We start from the raw sequence: 20,111 nt of genomic DNA, 5'->3' as shown, positions 1-20,111 counted from the left end.
ACCAGAAAATGTATCAGTGCAATTAAACACATTAAGGAGGATGTGCTTAACACAACTACCTACCCTATTTCTTCAACACAACGACGTGACACTATTCGGAATTAATGTCGGTACCTCGTGAAAGCGGTGCACGTTTAAACCAATAGAAGTTCGGAGATAGAAACCGGCCTCCTACACACCTCCATGGGCCGAACTAAACTCTTGCGTCAGCCAATCACTGTAGTCGGACTAGAGGACATATATTCACGGTTTTATTTCCCTAAATAGCAGTCTGTAGGCTACTCGAAGAACGAACTACTTCAAAAACCCAAGAAAACTTTGGGACATAATTCATCTGCAGTTTTGAGCTCATGGAGCTCATAACACAGGGGGAATAAACAAGATGAACTGAAGTAATTTTGGAAACAAGTAATTACTCTGAAAATAAAGAAGAAGCTACTATTTTTTATGACCTATTGTATCAGTCATACTTTTTTTTAAACGGGAATCTGTAAAAATGAGACACGTCGTCTGAGCCAAAAGAAGACCCGCGGAAGTTACCCAAACTAAAGTATTGACATTTAAAGATTGCCAGCAATAATATCGACAAGCCACGCTGCGGCGATGGATTCAGGCGGCAAGGTAATTGTGACTCTTAAGTGAGGCTAAAGACTAGTTAGAAGCATTCTTAGACACCAATATACAAAACGGTGTGTTTGTGTATCTGTCTGTGCCTCTGTGTGTGTGAGAGAGAGCGAGAGATAGACTTTATATATTATCTGCCTTACTTGCTTTGGCAATGTTAACACATGTTTCCCATGCCAATAAAGCCCTTGAATTGAATTGAATTGAGAGAGAGGGGGGAGGGGGGTAGCTTGTCTGAAAAACTGGTTAGGTTAGCTTGTTAATGTCAATGGGTTCAGAATGGTAAGACTTTTTTTCAAGAAGTTACACTAGCTGACTCAGCATTTCATTGTTTCATTCAATTGAAATGTAAATCATGTGCACTGTGCTGCTCACCAGCATATTTGGACGCGGTGGGATACCCGGCTACTGGGGAAATGAAGCATGCGCTCCAGCATCAAATCGTATCGTGCGGTATGCCTACGTGTGTGGCCCCTAATTGGCTATTCATAATCCCTTTTTAAAGATGATAAATTACCTGTATCCTGGCTAATAAACCTGCATCCCCCTCTGTTGACATCATGCCTGTATCATGTAAGCATGATGCCATTACTCACGGGAAGGCAGCACATTAAAGTCTAGATTGAGATGATCTGTTTTATCCCAGTATATGAGGTCTTCACTTTTTTTTTTTTGTCCAATGTAATATTTGCTTATTGTTGGTTTACAGTAGTAAAAGGAAGAGACGTGACTCATCTGGTCTCTGATATGGCTGACTCTTACCGCTGATCCTGTGTGGTTAGTTAACCCCCTAACAACTTCAAAGTCCCTCCCAGTCCTCGCTTACTGTTTACTTCTGGTTGACATGGTGAACATGTAAATTGTTATTTTTCTGTATCCCCTTTTTTGGTTTGGCAGAGCTGTGTGATTTCCTGGCGCTCAGCTGGAAAGCTATGTCATGGACGTGATGGGAATGGTTCTGTTCTGTTCCCACAGATACCAGGACTGCAGATGGCCAGGGGCGGTCCGAAAAGGGGAATACTCACAGTAGGAAAACACCAGGGGGTCAAAGCCATAATTCCCATTAGGCTAGTGTTTTGCTTTCGACAGGCAGCTTGAGCTTTGAGTGTGCGTCCAGGCTAATACTGCGCTGAGCGTGTTATTAATCAGCATCTCGTGGTTGGGATTTTCATACCGGGCTGGTTTTATGATCTTTGGGTGTGTGCAGCAGGGCAGGGAAGGTACAGTCAGCGTGTGGGTGGAAGCAGGTGTTGGTGACCCAGGGTGTGGTTGAAAATGAACAGCCAAAAAGCCATCAAGCTGTCACCAGCCATGGTTCAATCACGTGTGCATAATATTAAGCATTTGTCCTTACTCATCTCTGAGCACACATGATGTTCTGGCCTATCTGTCTGCAAAGTAGTACCTTTTGACCTCACTTTGATACACCTATTCAGATAGACACCTCCCCTGTTTGACTGCTCAACTAGTGTCTGTTTAACTTCCTCTCTCCAAATAACAATACCGTTTAACATCTTTGTTCCCTTTATAGACTATATAACAAGCATTCAACTAATAGCGCTTTTCCCCTCCGGTGCAAAGCGTAACAATCAAAACATGACTGAATTCATAGGCAGTTAGGGCACAAATTGTGAGTCCTCTCAAAGCTTGACTCTAAACAATAGGTTTTGTTTTTAGTTCAGTGGAGGCCTCTTTTTGTCTTGGGTAAGAAACAAGGTAATTGGGGTCAAGCATACAGTTGACCTGGTCTGTGTTGAGTGGAATAACTCTCTCAGAAACAGTTACATTTTTGGCAGAGCTGACAGTTTAGGCTTTTGATTAAGCCCAAAGCCCTGCATTCAGTTCCTTCCTTCTAAAAGCTTAATTCCACTCAATCCACTGCCTTCCTTCAAAACGGTCCACTAGCTGTATTTCCCTCTGCATGACTACCCTTTCAGTATGCCCTTTAATGTATGTGTCAGTGTGTTTGTTCTAATGAGGCCTAATGACTCTTTTCTATAAAATATTGGATTAAGAGATCTGGGAATGCTGTAATTGAAACTGGCACAAACGTAGAGCCTAATTAGTTTCCTCGAAGAAGTGGAAGGCATTGTACACACTGTACTGACCTCTCTGCTAATTGCTATTCATGTGAAGGAGAGTTTGGTTACATCGTAAGGCCTATTCTCTTGTTCTCCTGAGAGCTATACTGTATCTGAGATTGTGTTAGGTTTGAACCAACTCTTGCACCAGAATCAGTGTGAAAGGAGATGGATCTTCAATACACACGTATGTCTAGTATCAGACCGTCTGACAACAGTCTGTCTGCATGCCTACCACCCAGTCTATCCATTGTCCTCTATGTATGTTTAAGACCAGGACCCAAGCCCAGCTCAGTTAATCCCTACCATTGTGTTGCTGAGTTGTCATAGTGCTTCAGCAAATGTACATTATCCTAGGGGCATTGGAAGACACAATGTAAGTAACATCATTTATGTCCCTTTTACCTCCCTGAATGGCTCTGCTGATCCCACAGCTATTGCATGCAGTAATCATGGGCCTATGAACCAGAGTTATACTGTTAGCAATGAGGCGATGTGCCTTAGTAGGAAGACCACTGTGTGCAGCTCACCCTGCACTAACATAAATAACATGAGCATGTCTGCCTCTGCTAAGCTTCCCAGTAAAGCAATGAAAACAATCAAGTCTCCCAGAAAGTGCTAAAAATAGTCCACGTTAACATATGTTGTTTAAGAACTAGATTCAGGAAATCAATAATTTGCAAGTAAAAGATTCTGACAATTTCTGAAACTCACTTAGATAATACCTTTGATGATACAGTGGTAGCAATACATGGTTATAACATCTACAGAAAAGACAGAAATGCCAAAGGAGGAGGTGTTGCCATTTATATTCAGATCCACATTCCTGTAAAACTTAGAGAGGATCTCATGTTAAATGCTGTTGAAGTAATATGGCTCCAGGTTAATCTGCCTCACCTAAAGCACATTCTGGTGGGAAGCAGCTGTAGACCACCAAGTGCTAACAGTATCTGGATAACATGTGTGAAATGCTTGACAATGTATGTGATAGCAACAGAGATGTATATTTTCTGGTTGATTTAAATATTGACTGGCTTTCATCAGGCTGCCCACTCAAGAAAAAGCTTCCGACTGCAACTAGTACCTGCAACCTGGAAAGCTTCAAACTGTAACCAGTGCCTGCAACCTGGTTCACGTTATCAGTCAACCTACCAGGGTAGTTACAAACAGCACAGGAGAGATGCAGCAGTATTTTGCTTAAAGCAGTATCCAAATCCATCGGATGTAATGATCACAATATCGTAGCCATATCTAGGAAGACCAAAGTTCCAAAGGCTGGGCCTAATATAGTGTATAAGAGACGTTTTGTAGTGATTCCTATGTTGTTGATGTAAAGAATATTTGTTTGTCCGTGGTGTGTAATGAGGAGCAACCAGACGCTGCACTTGACACATTTATGAAATTGCTTATCCCAGTGATTAATAAGCATGCACCCATTTAGAACATTACTGTAAAAAATGTTAAATCCCTGTGGATTGATGAGGAATTGAAAATGGTATAGTTGCGAGTAGAGGTCGACCTATTAATTAGGGCCGATTTCAAGTTTTCACAACAATCGGTAATCGGCATTTAGGAACACCAATCATGGCCGATTACATTGCACTCCACGAGGAGACTGCGTGACAGTCTGACTACATGTTATGCGAGTGCAGCAAGGAGCCAAGGTAAGGTGCTAGCTAGCATTACACGTATCTTATAAAAAACAATCAATCTTAACACAATCACTAGTTAACGACACATTGCACTTTTACTTTCTTCTCCAACACTTTTTTTTGCATTATTTAAACCAAATTGAACAGGTCTCATTATTTATTTGAGGCTACATTTATTTTATTGATGTATTATATTAAGTTAAAATAGAAGTGTTCATTCAGTATTGTTGTAAATGTCATTATTACAAATAAATAAATAAAATCAGCCGATTAATCGGTATCTGCTTTTTTTGGTCCTCCAATAATCAGATATCGGTATCGGCGTTGAAAAATCATAATCATCCGACCCCTAGTTGAGAGGGATAAAGAAAAAGGAATGGCAAATAAGTCTGGCTGCACAACTGATGGGCAAATATACTGCAAATTGAGAAATCATGTGACTAAACTGAAGAAAATGAAGAAAAAACGACACGATGAAACATAGATAAATTACATAAATAATGATTTGTCCAAATAACCAGTGATGAAAAAAGGCAAACACAGGAACTACCGCTGCTCATTATCCCAGGCATCCCATTCCTTCCAGACAGATTCTACGATACCAGTTATGTTTACGTATATTTGTTCACGACAGCTTACTCACAGACTATCACTCAATGTGATGCAACGTGTACCAGCAGTAATTTTAGAAGAGGCTAGGGTGTTAGAAGAGAGGGACCACTGACTTTGGTCACAGACATTAGGCAACAAAGTGCTTATGTGAAAAAAGGTTCTATCTTACACTTGGGACTGACTCTCACAACTCTACATACAACTTTGGTCCAGCCCCTGTTCCTTTTTCCTTTAAAGAACAGTCTCACCATCGTCATTCATCAGTGCAGTATAAACTGGCTACTGCGTCTGGACTGCTTGTGTTGATCTTATAAAGTAGATCTCATTTACCTAACTACCTCCAAGAATTTAACTGTTGGGCTTTGTTGAGTAAACTGTTGCTCAAGGGACAGGCTGAATGATCACTTTAGATGTTTGCTCAAGCCCAGACAATCTCATGCATCACATCGATGTGAAGAGGTTTCACCGATGAGGCATTAGATGAGGCAGGCCTGAAACGTAAACGTTGATTGTAATCATGCAAAGCACTTTTTTGGAAAAAGGTTGTATATCTAAATACTCAATTTGTGTTTTTCCAAGTTAGATGAATTCAATTATAACCAACTAAGCCTAAAGCCACAGTCAACAATTCGCCAGCCACATCACCGTGACTGGGCAGAAATTCACAGACTCACTCCTGAGGAGAAGGAGATTTATTTGCATGGAGGTTCGGTTGCGCTGACAGAACCAGGAAAATGTTAACATAAACAAGTTCTAAAAATGGTAAGAGATTTTGTATGCTGTCAGTATGCCAGTTAATCTCTCCTGATTTTGTTGTCTCAATGAAAGCTGTTTTCATTGACAATGTTGTTTTTATTATATAACCAGTACCTTTAGTTCCTTATTGAACATGGGCATGAGTCATCAGTCATCATGTGATAACAAGGTCTTTTTGTATAGCTTAACTAATCAAAAGACTCAAAGTAAACATTTGAATGCAAATTAATACATCTTTAGCCGGAATGTTAACACGGCTGGTGACGCCATCTGTTTTAAAAAGATGGTGACATTATGTGTTAAAGGGCCAGTATTAGTCTGTAAGGCTGCGACAAACATCTCCGAGCTGAAGGGTGTGACTTAATTGTTTCCTAGGTAAATGATAAATGACCATCCCCTTTCAGGAAGGAATGTTTTCTGATAGCATAGAACACAAGATCTGCCCTAACTCTTCCTCCTTGCAGTGTGTGTGTTTGTGTGTGTGTTTAGGCCAGGGGAAGGCTTGGTCTCCCTCTACACACTGGTATCTAGTTTAAACGCAATGTCACAGAGGAGCGTTTCATAGTTCCTCACACTCACTCACACGCAACGCATGCGCGCGCACACACACACACACACACACACACACACACACACACACACACACACACACACACACACACACACACACACACTCCAGTGAAGTTCCATATTTATGGAGTATTTGCAAACCAGTTTGGCTGTGTTAAAGAGTCCCAGACTCACTCAAGCAGTGGCCATTTAAAACTTGCACATCTTTTGAGTGAACAAGATGGAGGTAGCCTATGAGTGTAGTGTTGAAGGAAGACTGTCTCTCTTGCTAATTTCGAAACTGGTGTTTTTACGAAAGTGAGTTATTGTCTATATAAGAATGACATAACTGGTTCACTGAAAGGAAGCATGGCTCCTTTAAGAACCTAGCCAACAGCTTTAAAACCTCTGGATTCCTGAACATGTGTATTTGTGTGTGGTGTGTGTTCACATCCTGTACTTGGGCTGGTTATAACAACCCAGTGATGCACTCGTTGAACCCCATCTACTCATTGATTGTGTGGAACCTTATTGGTCAACATGCTACTGTGGGGTGGGCCCACAAAACTTTCAGGCCTGCCCTTTTTTGGGCTTCTATTACTGAGCTACACCGTACAGAGTGTTTCCAAACTTTCTAGCTTCCTACCCTCTTCATACCCCCAGGCAAGAATCTCAGAATTCACAAAAATGTTATTCCTCCCCTTTTGTTTAGAATAGCCTTGAGTATTTCTTCTCGACAAATATTTTAAGGGGGGTAGGGTTATTTCACTAGTGCCCTTAAAAACTGCCTTATATAAACCCTTTTTCCCTGTCAGATAGTCCTGCTAGTGGGCCTAGTTTAACCCATGAATAAGAAACACATTTAGGCTATAACAACCAATGACGCAACGCTGAAATCATGAAAGTTCAATATCTTAGTTTATATAGTTGAGTGCTTTTTGTAACTGTGTTAAAGCGTATGTGTCATAGTTTTGGGATGGTTCACTTTCACACACATTTTACAGACATGTGGGACCTTGTCATAACTACACTGGTTTTAAGTTTGGAATCCCAATGTCGTCACATCACAACATGAGTAAGAAAGAGGATCTCAGCTGCCATCACAACTGGTGTGAACCACTAAGGCTCACTCTAACTTTAACAGAACAGCCATGTCACTATCAAAACATCACAACAGATACAGACAACTCCCAAACAGTGGAAAACTCCCATTACCAGTAACCCACATACCTCTTCTGTTCACGATTGTAACCAACTCAAAAAATCGACTCATGGGTAGCCTAAACCCCAATATGACTACAATACTGACTTAGCCACAGACACACTACATGAAATGTGAAAGTGGCATAATGGCTCATCTGAAAAGGATTATGTGTGATGTTAACTTGATGGCATGAGGATAATCTCTGCCTGCCTTGGGACTCCACTGGGATTAAGCCCATCAAATGATTTTTAGAACTAACCGGAACAAGAACAATGCCTGGGACTAAACCACCACTCCTCTGAGAGAGCTGGGTGTGGACACATGATCCTAATGCACCAATATTTACATTCAACCACCTGAGGTGGACAGTTTGAGGATGAACTCTCCCCTCCTGTCTGCTTGGACTGAGGCTAGATTGCCTTCTTGCAAGTTGCGTCACTATCACACACATTTGGGGCAGTACAACCACCTATTGCACAATGTCGGATACTAGCCCATTCTACGGAAACTGCAGCTCAAGATAGGCAAGTTTTTTTTACATTTTGGAGGAGGTCGAAAAGCATTTCGGAATTAAAACTTTACCAGGGCCACATTCATTAAAGTGATGTGCAGTCAAAACAACACAGAAGGTCCATGCAAAGGACATGAGCCAGGAGAATCAGGGCATTGTGCTTGTCACTCTTCATGGTGTTCATAGTGAAATTACTTGTCTAACTAGTAGAACAGGATGAAGTCAATGGTTATTGTAAAACTAAGTTGATTAACCCTTACAGTACAGTACCTAGGTTCTCACTCAAATATTCCTAAAGGCCTATCTAGCCTAGGCCTATATGGAATGGCATCAATGGGATAACTTCGCCTACAGATTTGTTATCATAATACAATAAGCCTGTCAACTCTAGGTACCTACAAGATTTGGAGGATAGGTGATTTCTAACTGACTCTCTCTCCTGTCTCTTTGCAGCAAGTAACCTTCCAGTTGATGCTAACAGTAGGAGCAGCGGTGATTGGCTCACTGCAGTTCGGTTACAACACAGGTGTCATCAACGCCCCTCAGAAGGTGAGTCCATAGGGATGAGATTGGGGGGGGGCTGATGTGTCTGATCGGAATTGGGCGTGGAAGGCTTGTCTATATTCATCCCAACGGCACCGTTTTCAAATCGTCACTGACACCTTTTCCCAGACAGGACTGCCCCTGTGCCTGTCTAGGCCAGACAAGATGTTCCCTGCAACACGTGAAAAGGGGGCTAATAATAACTCGACGTAGGCCTATCTCATCCAAGGCTCTCTCCGTTAGAGGACCTCTGTAATGTGATTCATGTGTAAAGGAGTGTTTCCATGCCCCAAAAGGGCCTGCCAGACTGTAGGTGAGGAGAAAGCCAGGAGAGTGCTACTCACTCCGTTAAAGGAAACATAATTTAGGAGCTCTCAGTGAGATGTGACTCCATCAATTAAATTAACCTCTTTTCCATTAACTTAAACAAGTTTCTTTGACCCTACTCCTTCAAACTGTTGCATATGTAAGTGTATCCCCTGGACAGCTTTTTACTGTAGGTGTTAATTCTACAGAATGGTTTTGTTTACTGAAAGCTCCATAAGAATCTCTTAGTTCAGGTAAAAGGGCTAAGCCACACACAATATTTCTCTTTGTCTGAACAAACCTTGTGGCGCTCAGCTTTGCTCAAAGTTCCAGGTGCCTTGTTGCCAGGATACTAGAGCTCGACCGATATATCGGTTTACCAATACTATCAGCTGTTATATCACATCATTGTTGAATACTTGTTTCTGATTGGCTAGAAGGACATACTAGAATGGACACAAGCCAAAAAAAGTTTGAAAAGATATCAGGACACCTTGCAATCATGACACAATATCCACCTACACATGCAGACAGTACTTGCTACAAAGTTACAGAAATCTAATCCAACAACCACACAAGCTAAAATTGAATACATTATAAATGCAGGTCCAACGAGGGAAAAAAATAGCTTCTGATGAGAGCATCTGATGACCTGACGTGGTGAGTGATGAACATACATTTCTCCTCTGCCCTCCGCCACGAAAGTTGTCAAATCCTCCCACATGTTTCTAGTTTGACCAGCTGATTTCAGCAACTGATATTTTAGAATTTGGTTGTCATTGGCACGTTTACTAGCAACAAACTATTTAGCTCGCTTCAAGCCTAGTGTTTGATATGCAGTGCGATCTCCTTGTAACTTGCAGTCAGTGTCAACAAGTGTCCTGATGAGAAGGCCAACTTTTCTAGCTATGCCAGGCAAAATGGGGGCATCATCAGCTCGTTGTTATGGATGTATTGAAATGAATGTCAATAGAAAATGGCTTAAATAAACATAAATGCAGCTACTTTGCTGAATGATGAGAGCAACCAAATGATAAGAAAGTATGAATTTGCTTATAAAAAAGGAAAAAATATATGTATTTTTTTCACTGGTAAATGTGTGTGTAAGTATTGTTTTCTTTGGCAATTGTGGTATAAACGGGATAAACACTACCATTCTGTACATTACCTTGGAAAAATGAACTTTGCAAAGGGACTCAGCTCCACTTCGCCCCGCTGTGTTGTCCATTATTTCCAAGGTAATGTATCCCTTACATATTGGCCTTTTATTGCTATATCAGATTTGGACAATAATTCCACCGTTAACTGATATTCAATAAATAGGATGATAAACATGAATCTAATGCTTATCTGAACACTTGCGTCCATTCTAAAGATATGTCATTATGATCACAATGTAAGAAATCAACATTTGATGCATAGTTCTTGGACAGTTGTTTATTTTTTAATTTCCCCGGCGTAAAACAGTATATCAGCAGATATCGGTATCAGTAAGTTTTGCCCCCCCCAAAAAAAAACGTAATTCGTATCGGACCCCTAAAAACATATTGATCAGCCTCTACTCTAGATACACAGAACACACAGGCCCTCTACCTTAACTCTGTGCCCTCATCCCACTAATCAGCAGTCTGAGTTTACTCCTGTCCTGGTGTTCCTCTCTCAGGAGACAACTTGTTGCACCATTACACACTCATCTGTCTGCCATTATGTCTTAAGTGGCTACCTTGCGTTGCCATTGTTGTCTGTGATCCAGCACTGTTTTACATGACTTTATAGTACTAGTGATATTGATTACTGCATGCAGTGCCTTCAGAAAGTATTCAAACCCTTTTAGTTTTTCCACATTTTGTTGTGTTACAAAGTGGGATTCAAATTTATTTACTTGCCATTTTTTGTCAACAGTCTACACAAAAGACTCAACAATGTCAAAGTGAAAGAAAAATTCTAATAAAACACTAATACTGTAAGCACCACTGACACATGCTCAGTAATACCACACCATGCCACAGCTGTTTAGGAGCAACATACAGAGTGCAGGGAAGTGTTCACAGAAACGACAGTGTTCCTGAACATAGAGACACATCCAGATTTAGGGTAAATGTGTGAACAGCATTGCTACTGGATATGAAAACCCTAGATTATCCCCCCCCCCCCCCCTCTTTCTCTATGATTAGGGATGGAGTGATGCTGGTTGTTGTGACGCAGGCCCTCCGCTCTAAAGAGTGCAGCACTGATTAGATTAGGTGTCTCTCAAGGGCCCTGGGCTGCTGTCCTGTTTGTCCTTCTGCCTCCCTGCCCGCTCCAAATTGGGCACCTTGTAGCACAGACAGACCTGACTGCCTGCCTAGCCAGGAGTCCACAGAGGCATTAACACTTTAATCAGAGCAGGGTCAATGGTCATGAATGAACAGTGTATTTCATTGTGGCCAGGTGCTTGCTAGGTCTTGAGTCAGACACCAGACATTCACTATCTGTAAGAATGTTGATTTTATTGGACAGTGTTAGGCTGACTCGGCTAGGCTATATTAGATTTGTCATCACTTCTTTGCAGAATAATTAGGATAACTTTCTGGGTCTGTATAAAATATGATATACCCTATGCCATATCTTGAACAGCCTACCCCTCAGCTGACTTATACATACATTATCAGTTCTATATGAATCACTCAGCGTTATGTAAATATCGGTAAAGTATATTGTATAATCTATCAGCAAAGCACATGACAGGAGCCAGCGGTGATATTTGGGAGATAAGGACAGGAGGAGCCAGGGCTCAGTGCTGAGTGCTAGAAGTGCTAGATAGAGGACACATTCTTCCCAGCCTGTACAGCTTAACTTCCATCACAAGCTGGGCGGACTTATGTATTTTTGTCAACACTGATAAGTCACTGTGGGGGAAGGGGCTGAAACCCAACACTTCATTCTTTCATAAACTTCCTTGTTGAAGGAAAACGAGGGGCGTGTTCAGTAGGACGCAACTTTTTGGAACGTTCAGATAGAAATATACTATGTAGAACAAACATGCATCTCTAACATGTAGAATAAGAATGCTGGCTCTATTTGTGGCAATTCTATCTACAACGTTCAGAACGTTTTTCTTACGAAACATGGCCCTGAAAACCAATCCTATACCGTCATCTACTGGCCAGACACCAAAACAGCAGTCACCTGGCCAATGGCAATGGGGACAATAATCTTCAATTAAAAAAACAAGTGAACAATTGACTGTGATTTCTTTTTTTGGCACTGTTTCGTTTGCCTTCTCTGCTAGGTTATTGAGAGGTTCCTCAATGAGACATGGGTCGACCGCTACCAGGAGCCCATCACCAAGACCTCCCTCACCACCCTGTGGTCCGTCTCCGTCGCCATCTTCTCTGTCGGCGGTATCTTCGGCTCCTTCTCCGTGGGCCTGTTTGTCAACCGCTTTGGCAGGTAAATACGTAATTTTACAATGTTTATTTACAACTGTGTTATGTGAGATTATATGATGTGGATGGCCTATGTACTGTTTAATATGTGTGACATGTAAAGGTTTGTACAGTAATTGTAATTGACTATTTCTGTGGAACCCACAGGAGGAACTCCATGCTCATGGCCAACGTGCTGGCCTTTGTCTCCGCTGCTCTCATGGGCTTCTCTAAGATGGGTGGCTCATGGGAGATGCTGATCATCGGGCGGTTCGTGGTGGGACTTTACTCCGGCCTCTCAACTGGCTTTGTACCCATGTACGTGGGTGAGGTGGCCCCCACTGCCCTTCGAGGAGCCCTGGGTACCCTCCACCAGCTGGGCATTGTCACTGGCATCCTGATGGCACAGGTCAGTGCCAGTGGCCACAGGGATATTATATGGAGAATAATGGATAATACAGTGCCTTCGGAAAGTATTCAGACCACTTAACTTTTTCCACATTTTGTTATGTTACAGCCTTATTCTAAAATGTATTAAATAAATACAAATCCTCAGCAATTTGCACACACTACCTATAATGACAAAGCAAAAACCTTATTTACAGTATTCAGACCCTTTGATAAGAGACTCTATGCATCCTGTTTCCATTGATCATCCTTGAGATGTTTCTTCAACATGATTGAAGTCCACCTGTGGCAAATTCAATTGATTGGACATGATTTGGAAAGGTACAAACGTGTCTATATAAGGTCGCACAGATTGCAGTGCATGTCAGAGCAAAAACCAAGCCATGAGGTCGAAGGAATTCTCCATAGAGTTCTGAGACAGGATTGTGTTGAGGCACAGATTTGGGGAAGGGTGCCAAAACAGTTCTGCAGCATTGAAGGCCCCCAAGAACACAGTGGCCTCCATCATCCTTAAATGGAAGAAGTTTGGAACCACCAAGTCTCTTCTCAGAGCTGGCCGTCCGGCCAAACTGAGCAATCGAGGGAGAAGGGCCTTGGTCAGGGAGGTGACCAAGAACACGATGGTCACTCTGACAGAGCTCTAGAGTTCCTCTGTGGAGATGGGAGAACCTTCCAGATAGACAACCATCTCTGCAGCACTCCATCAATCAGGCCTTTATGGTAGAGTGGCCAGATGGTAGCCACTCCTCAGTAAAAGGCACATGACTGCCTGCTTGGAGTTTGCCAAAAGGCAAACAAGATTCTCTGGTCTGATGAAACCAAGATTGAACTCTGTGGCCTGAATGCCAAGCCCCTGGAGGAAACCTGGCACCATCTCTACGGTGAAGCATGGTGGTGGCAGCATCACGCTGTGGGGACATTTTTCAGCGGCAGGGACCTGGAGACTTGTCAGAATCGAGGGAAAGATGAACGGAGAAAAGTACATAGAGATCCTTGATGATAACCTGCTCCAAAGCGCTTAGGACCTCAGACTTGGGCGAAGGTTCACCTTCCAACAGCACAACGATCCTAAGCACACAGCCAAGACAATGCAGGAGTGACTTTGGGGACCAGTCTCTAAATGTCCTTGAGTGGCCCAGCCAAAGCCCGTACTTGAACCCGATTCGAACATCTCTGTAGAGACCTGAAAATTGCTGTGTAGCGACCATCCCCATCCAACCTGACAGCTTTAGAGGATCTGCAGAGAGGAATGGAAGAAACTCCCCAAATACAGGTGTGCCAAGCTTGTAGTGTCCTACCCAAGAAGACTCAAGGCTGTAATCACTGCCAATGGTTATTCAACAAAGTACTGAGTAAAGGGTCTGAATACTTATGTAAATGCAATATTTCTGGGTTTTTTATAGATTAGAAAACATTTCTAAAAAACTGTTTTTGCTTTGTCATTATGGGGTATTGTGTGTAGATTGATGAGGAAAATAAACAGCTTTAAACATGTTTGATTAAGGCTGTAACGTAATAAAATGTTTATTTTGACAGGGAGTCCGGCTGAGACCAAGGTCTCATTTACAGATGAGCCCAGTAATTACAAAACAATCAATACTCTACCAAAGCAAAACAGAAATACAGAACACAATCATAGAAAATAAATATATGTTTCAGTAAATATGTCCTCCATCAGCCGTCGATATTGCCCTAGAAGCACCAAATAATAAAATGTCTGATTTTGGAGATGATTCCACACGTAACATGCAAAAAAACTAAAAGCAGATTTACCGCTCAGTTGATAGAACATGGCGCTTGCAACTTCAGGATAGTGGGTTTGATTGCCCGGATCACATAAAATGTACGCATGCAAGTCTCTTCGGATAAAAACGTCTGCTAAATGGAATATATTATTATTATTATAGGTCGAAGGGATCTCCAGAGTTAGCCATTCCTGAGACCGGCTCGGTCTGTCTGCTCGTATGTCTTTAGGTTAACAAATAAGTAAGGTATGGCGGTAGTTTGCACAAGAAGGCTTAATCTGATGGTGGTCTAACGATGTGTTTTGGTTCAGGTGTTTGGCATGGAGGCCTTAATGGGGAACGCGTCTCTGTGGCCCTTCCTGCTGGGCTTCACCTTCATCCCAGCCCTGGCGCAGTGTGCCCTGTTGCCCTTCTGCCCTGAGAGCCCCCGCTTCCTCCTCATCAACCGCAACGAGGAGAACAAGGCCAAAACTGGTGGGTAGAGTACATTTATACACAAACACACATTCATATGTCATCAGTTCAGCCAATTTCAGGTCTGTCAGTTTGAATGACTTGAAAAGATTCTGAATCTAAAATAATGGCTTATTTTCAATTCATTAGTTGAATTTAAACTCATCCCTGAATTGTCTGAATTTACCAGGTATGGAGTGACCCAGCCCTAGCAGACTGTAATGTAACCTCCGTTCTCTCTCTGTCCCTGTCAGTCCTGAAGAAGCTGCGTGGGACCCCAGACGTAAGTGCAGACATGCAGGAGATGAAGGAGGAGGCCAGGCAGATGATGAGGGAGAAGAAGGTGACCATCCTAGAGCTGTTCCGCTCGCCACTCTACCGCCAGCCCATCTTCATCGCTATCATGCTCCAGCTCTCCCAGCAGCTGTCTGGCATCAACGCTGTGAGTTACTTCTCATACTTCTCACCACTAACACACACTCCACATATACAAACACCTATACTGCCATGTCCATTTTGTAACTTTAAACTATGCTGTTGGTGTTCTGCAGGTTTTCTACTACTCTACCCGTATCTTTGAGAAGGCCGGAGTTGCTCAGCCTGTTTATGCTACAATTGGTGCCGGTGTGGTCAACACGGCCTTCACTGTGGTGTCGGTGAGTAACTATGGCAGATACGGGTGTGTTTGTGTCATTTTTGGTGCACATGATGCATGATGCACTTAATTTGTGTTTAGACAGTATAATTAAATCCTCTCTCCGTTCCTCAGCTGTTTGTGGTGGAGCGTGCTGGACGCAGGTCTCTCCACCTGCTGGGGCTGATAGGAATGGCAGGCGCTGCCGTCCTAATGACCATCGCTCTGGCTCTGCTGGTACTTAGACTAACTATAACACACTATACATAATAGCACATAGCAGCTCTCATAAGGAATCAATGAGGAAAAACACTTGTTTTTTCATACTAGTCCTTGTTAATATAATATGTAGAATGAATACCAGTAGTTTAACCCCCTGCTGTCTGTTTGTCCTCCATCAGGACAAGCTGCCATGGATGTCCTACGTGAGTATTGTGGCAATCTTTGCCTTTGTGGCGTTCTTTGAGATCGGCCCGGGTCCCATCCCCTGGTTCATTGTGGCTGAGCTGTTCTCCCAGGGTCCCCGGCCCTCGGCCTTCGCTGTGGCTGGCTTCTCCAACTGGACTGCCAACTTCATAGTGGGCATGGCCTTCCAGTATGTAGAGGTAAGCACTGAGCACAACCTTGTTAGTCAGATGCTCAACATGGTAAATGTTGTAGAAATACTAATCTTGATATATATGAACTGGTTGTTTGAATACACGTTTGTTTGGATTCCACTGCTTAATAAACTGTGTCATCAATGTTCTCTCTTCTTCTCTTCTCCGTCTCACCCTACAGGAGTTGTGTGGCCCTTATGTCTTTGTCATCTTCACCATACTGCTGCTCAGCTTCTTCATCTTCACCTACTTCAAGGTGCCTGAGACCAAGGGCCGGACGTTTGATGAGATCTCAGCCGGGTTCCGCCAGTCGGCTGGCACTGGTGGAGAGAAGCACTCGCCAGAGGAGCTCAACAGCCTGGGGGCTGACTCTCAGCTCTAAGCACCTGTCCCTCCCCTCTCCTCTCGTTCCACTCCCGCTGATGAGGCCCGGCCCTGAACCCTCTCTGGCCACCCCAACCTGAGGGGACCACTCACTAACTGCGTGCAAACTGACTACTAAACTGACACACTGGTTGTCATTACATTTCAGGCATCTTCACCAAGCAGAGAACAGATGCCCCGATCCCCCCTCCCGATCCCCTGTCTGAAAGTCCCTAGCTCCTTTCTCTTCTTATCACAACACTAACTTGGTGGGAGCAGGGACAAGGGTGGCAGAAGGTGGGTTGGAATGGTAGATGGTTAGTAGAACGAAAAGGGGGGTCTTCAATTATACAACGGTCACCGCCAAGTTACTTTTATTTCATTTTCTCTTATTTTGTCTGTTGCCTTAATCATTTTGTCAGTTTAGATATCCATGCGTATGTCTCTTATGTAGGTCTCAGTACTTCTCATTTAAGTAAGGGATGATTTTAAAGTTCAGAATTTGTTTTTGTTCCCTTCGTTACTTGATGAAACAGAGCATACTGTGTAGCAACACTGTAGCCACAGCAAATTTGAGCAGTTGTTGTGGAATTGAAATATGACATTTGTACTGTTTTCCAACAGGAGGAGCAGTACCCTCAATGAAATGCCTTCTACTGTATCGTACCACAACTTGACTTGCTTTGCCAGTCCAGAGACTAAACCACAGCGAATCGTTATTGTGTTCCACATAGGGGATGTCTGAGGCTACATATAACAATATGTATCTTTGTTACACAGACCCTCTGTTTATGACCTAAATGATTTACTGGATCAATCAAGACCCTCAAGACATTGTATGCCATGTAAATATTTTTTGTACCAACTCATTTTTAACTTCTGTCCAGATAGAATTTTGATTATTTTAGAAATATTTGTTTCTTATGGAAAAATAAATCAAATCATAAAGAGTAATTTTTATGAGGTTTATTTCTTAGTGAGTTACAGCACTGTTACAAAAATGTGATCAAACATTGGGTGCATACTTTTTGGCTGTAAGTACTGTATGTGTACATGTAATATTTCATTCCCAAGCAATACCCATGAGCATGAATTTTACACTATGAAAACATAGGACTAGTTGAAATATTTTCTACTCTGACACTAGTGATGGTAGTTGGCGCCTTGAATATGACAGTAGATTTGATCATTGGAATCACTCATCCGCTTCTTCATAAGAGCAAACTGTTGAAAAGCAACGTACGCCTGTTTCACTGCATGCTAATATGAGCGTAACCCCCCGCTAAAACTAAACTGAAGTCCCTCACAACAGGCTTCCTTTCAAACAGGGTCTAGTATGTAATGTGGCTTCCAGCTGTACCAAGGTCTGCTTCATCCTAAAAGTGCTTTTACACCCTTTGGGGTCAGACTCACAACTAATGATCCATTTTTCTAGAAAAGTTGTGATTTTTGTTATTGTAACTCCTCAATGCCTTTGCATAGTTCAGCACTGTAGGGGCTGTTATATTGTTCAGTTATGTTGTGTGACACATAGCTGACAACCCTGTATAGTTGGCTGATTCAAGCGACTCCACCTCTTGATGTAGAGGTTCCTGTCTATGACTGCTGTGCCACTTCAATAAGTTTTCCTTTCATTTTATAAGGCATTTTGAGAAGTGTTTTTAGCGGCATTTTTTCATCCACAATGTTGGTTGTTTTGTCACAAAAAAAAATCTTACGTAATAGTAGTTGGAGTATTTCTCAAAATGTTCTACAAAATGTCGAACCCTATTATGTTACTGCAAAGAGATTGGGTTAGATGTCATTGTTTTGTTTTTTAACTACATGATTAGCCTAACCTATCCCTACATTCACAGGTCTTTGTTATTTGAAATCAAAAGGTAGGCAGAATATGTTTTACAATCTAATATAGGCTAATCCAGCGAGTCTAAAGTGAATACGGTTTTAAAGTGGTTTAAATGGTTTTCGTAATGGCCCTTGACCCAAACAGAACTCCACAAGAAACATCCCATTGTAATCATTCCATGATGACTTTGTGTGCATTCACATGCATGCAAATATATGTATGTGTCTTTGAAATTATATGGGACTCTTTAGTACAGTCTCCTCCACAAACAATCTGTCGGTTAAACACTGCAACCTCCTTGACTGTAAGTCGCCCTAAGTCATCAAATGTCAGGATCAATGTTGGCACCAAAGACTTGGCATATGTCGGATTGAACTCTGACCCTGTGATGGAGAGAAAAAGATGCACTTATGGACTGAAATCAAATGCAATGTACTTTGTGTGTTTAGTTTTTGACAATTATGTTTTGGCATTTTATAAACACATTTATTAACACATGATGTATGCATAAAACAGTTGAAGAAATCCATCACTGCACATAATGAGGCCACACGGCTTTTAATGTAAATACAATAGATAGTAGGGAATCCAAATATATAAATATTGTATTTTAGTTACTACTCGTATCGGTAGTTGTACATCTATTTTTGCATAATAAACACACCTGCCTTTATTTTCTCTGATTTGCTCTCTGAAGAAATATTGTTTGAGATAACTATTAACACAATCTTATTTCAGCTTTGTACATGAACCATTGAATGATATATAATATTTATTAGATGTCTAATTTATTAGATGTTTTTATTTTCTCAATTTTAGTGCAGTATTAATTTACATTTTGTAAAAGCACCTGTGTGTATGTTGGGTGGATATGAACCTCCAACAGAACAATCTTTTGTAAAACAGCGTGCTATGATGTCAGTGTCCTGATGGTTTTCTTTTGTAAGATGTGTGGTTGGATTTTTTAATCAATAAAATAAAACAAGCATACAGGGAAACATGGAAATTAGCTGGGTTATTTATTTTCACAAGAATTGAGTTCAGATTTTAATCAATGATTACAGATGCATAATCTATTTTTCAAATAATTTATGTGCTTTCCGATCTAAATCATGTAGTTAATAATTTGATGTATACTACAGTATTTTGATAAGCAAGTAAGAGAAGATCCTTATTGGTTCCTGAGTGCCACAGTGCTATCGCCAGGGAAACAAAAGTGTCTCGTCCTATGTAAGTTTAGATGTGTGTGAGTCTGTTTGTGTGTTCGAGCGTTCCTGGGTGTGTGTGTGTGTCCATATCTGGGTAAGTGGCCAGACATCAAAGGAAGAAAGCTTTGAAAATCACGCAGTCAGAGACTGTTCTCTCTCTCTCTCTATATATATATATATATATATATATACACTGCTCAAAAAATAAAGAACACTAAAATAACAGATTCTAGATCTGCATGAATGAAATATTCTTATTAAATACTTTTTTCTTTACATAGTTGAATGTGCTGACAACAAAATCACACAAAAATTATCAATGGAAATCAAATTTATCAACCCATGGAGGTCTGGATTTGGAGTCACACTCAAAATTAAAGTGGAAAACCACACTACAGGCTGATCCAACTTTGACATAATATCCTAAAAACAAGTCAAAATGAGGCTCAGTGGTGTGTGTGGCCTCCACGTGCCTGTATGACCTCCCTACAACGCCTGGGCATGCTCCTGATGAGGTGGCAGATGGTCTCCTGAGGGATCTCCTCCCAGACCTGGACTAAAGCATCTGCCAACTCCTGGACAGTCTGTGGTGGATGGAGCGAGACATGAT

The 20,111-nt window shown here is 41.8% G+C and overlaps 1 protein-coding gene across 3 annotated transcripts; it reads left to right on the top strand.

Moving 5' to 3' along the window:
- Positions 1 to 243: 243 nt before the first annotated feature.
- Positions 244 to 19,291, top strand: LOC135542059 (solute carrier family 2, facilitated glucose transporter member 1-like). 3 transcript variants are annotated; one of them, XM_064968678.1, is made up of 11 exons: positions 244 to 621; positions 1,600 to 1,650; positions 8,443 to 8,538; positions 12,110 to 12,270; positions 12,414 to 12,654; positions 14,710 to 14,872; positions 15,106 to 15,293; positions 15,403 to 15,507; positions 15,621 to 15,722; positions 15,887 to 16,090; positions 16,266 to 19,291. In XM_064968678.1, the coding sequence occupies exons 1-11, from the start codon at positions 604 to 606 to the stop codon at positions 16,464 to 16,466; spliced, it is 1,530 nt and encodes a 509-aa protein (XP_064824750.1). In that variant the 5' UTR covers positions 244 to 603; the 3' UTR covers positions 16,467 to 19,291. The 3 variants fall into 3 exon arrangements, with proteins under 3 accessions (XP_064824750.1, XP_064824752.1, XP_064824753.1); XM_064968680.1 differs by lacking the exon at positions 1,600 to 1,650 and having other exon boundaries at positions 245 to 621; XM_064968681.1 differs by lacking the exons at positions 244 to 621; positions 1,600 to 1,650 and adding an exon at positions 1,701 to 5,731.
- The last annotated feature ends 820 nt before the right edge of the window (positions 19,292 to 20,111 follow it).

Source organism: Oncorhynchus masou, chromosome 6 (genome assembly GCF_036934945.1).
Source record: "Oncorhynchus masou masou isolate Uvic2021 chromosome 6, UVic_Omas_1.1, whole genome shotgun sequence".
NCBI classification, from domain to species: domain Eukaryota; kingdom Metazoa; phylum Chordata; class Actinopteri; order Salmoniformes; family Salmonidae; genus Oncorhynchus; species Oncorhynchus masou.
This window is presented reverse-complemented; position numbering and strand designations above follow the sequence as displayed.

What these genes read in the sequence shown, in the direction of transcription:
- LOC135542059 (XM_064968678.1), top strand. An exon ending in CGAAAAGGGGAATACTCACA is followed by an intron (nt 1,651 to 8,442) that starts GTAGGAAAACAC and finishes GTCTCTTTGCAG; the next exon opens with CAAGTAACCTTCCAGTTGAT. An exon ending in TGGCCTTCCAGTATGTAGAG is followed by an intron (nt 16,091 to 16,265) that starts GTAAGCACTGAG and finishes CTCACCCTACAG; the next exon opens with GAGTTGTGTGGCCCTTATGT.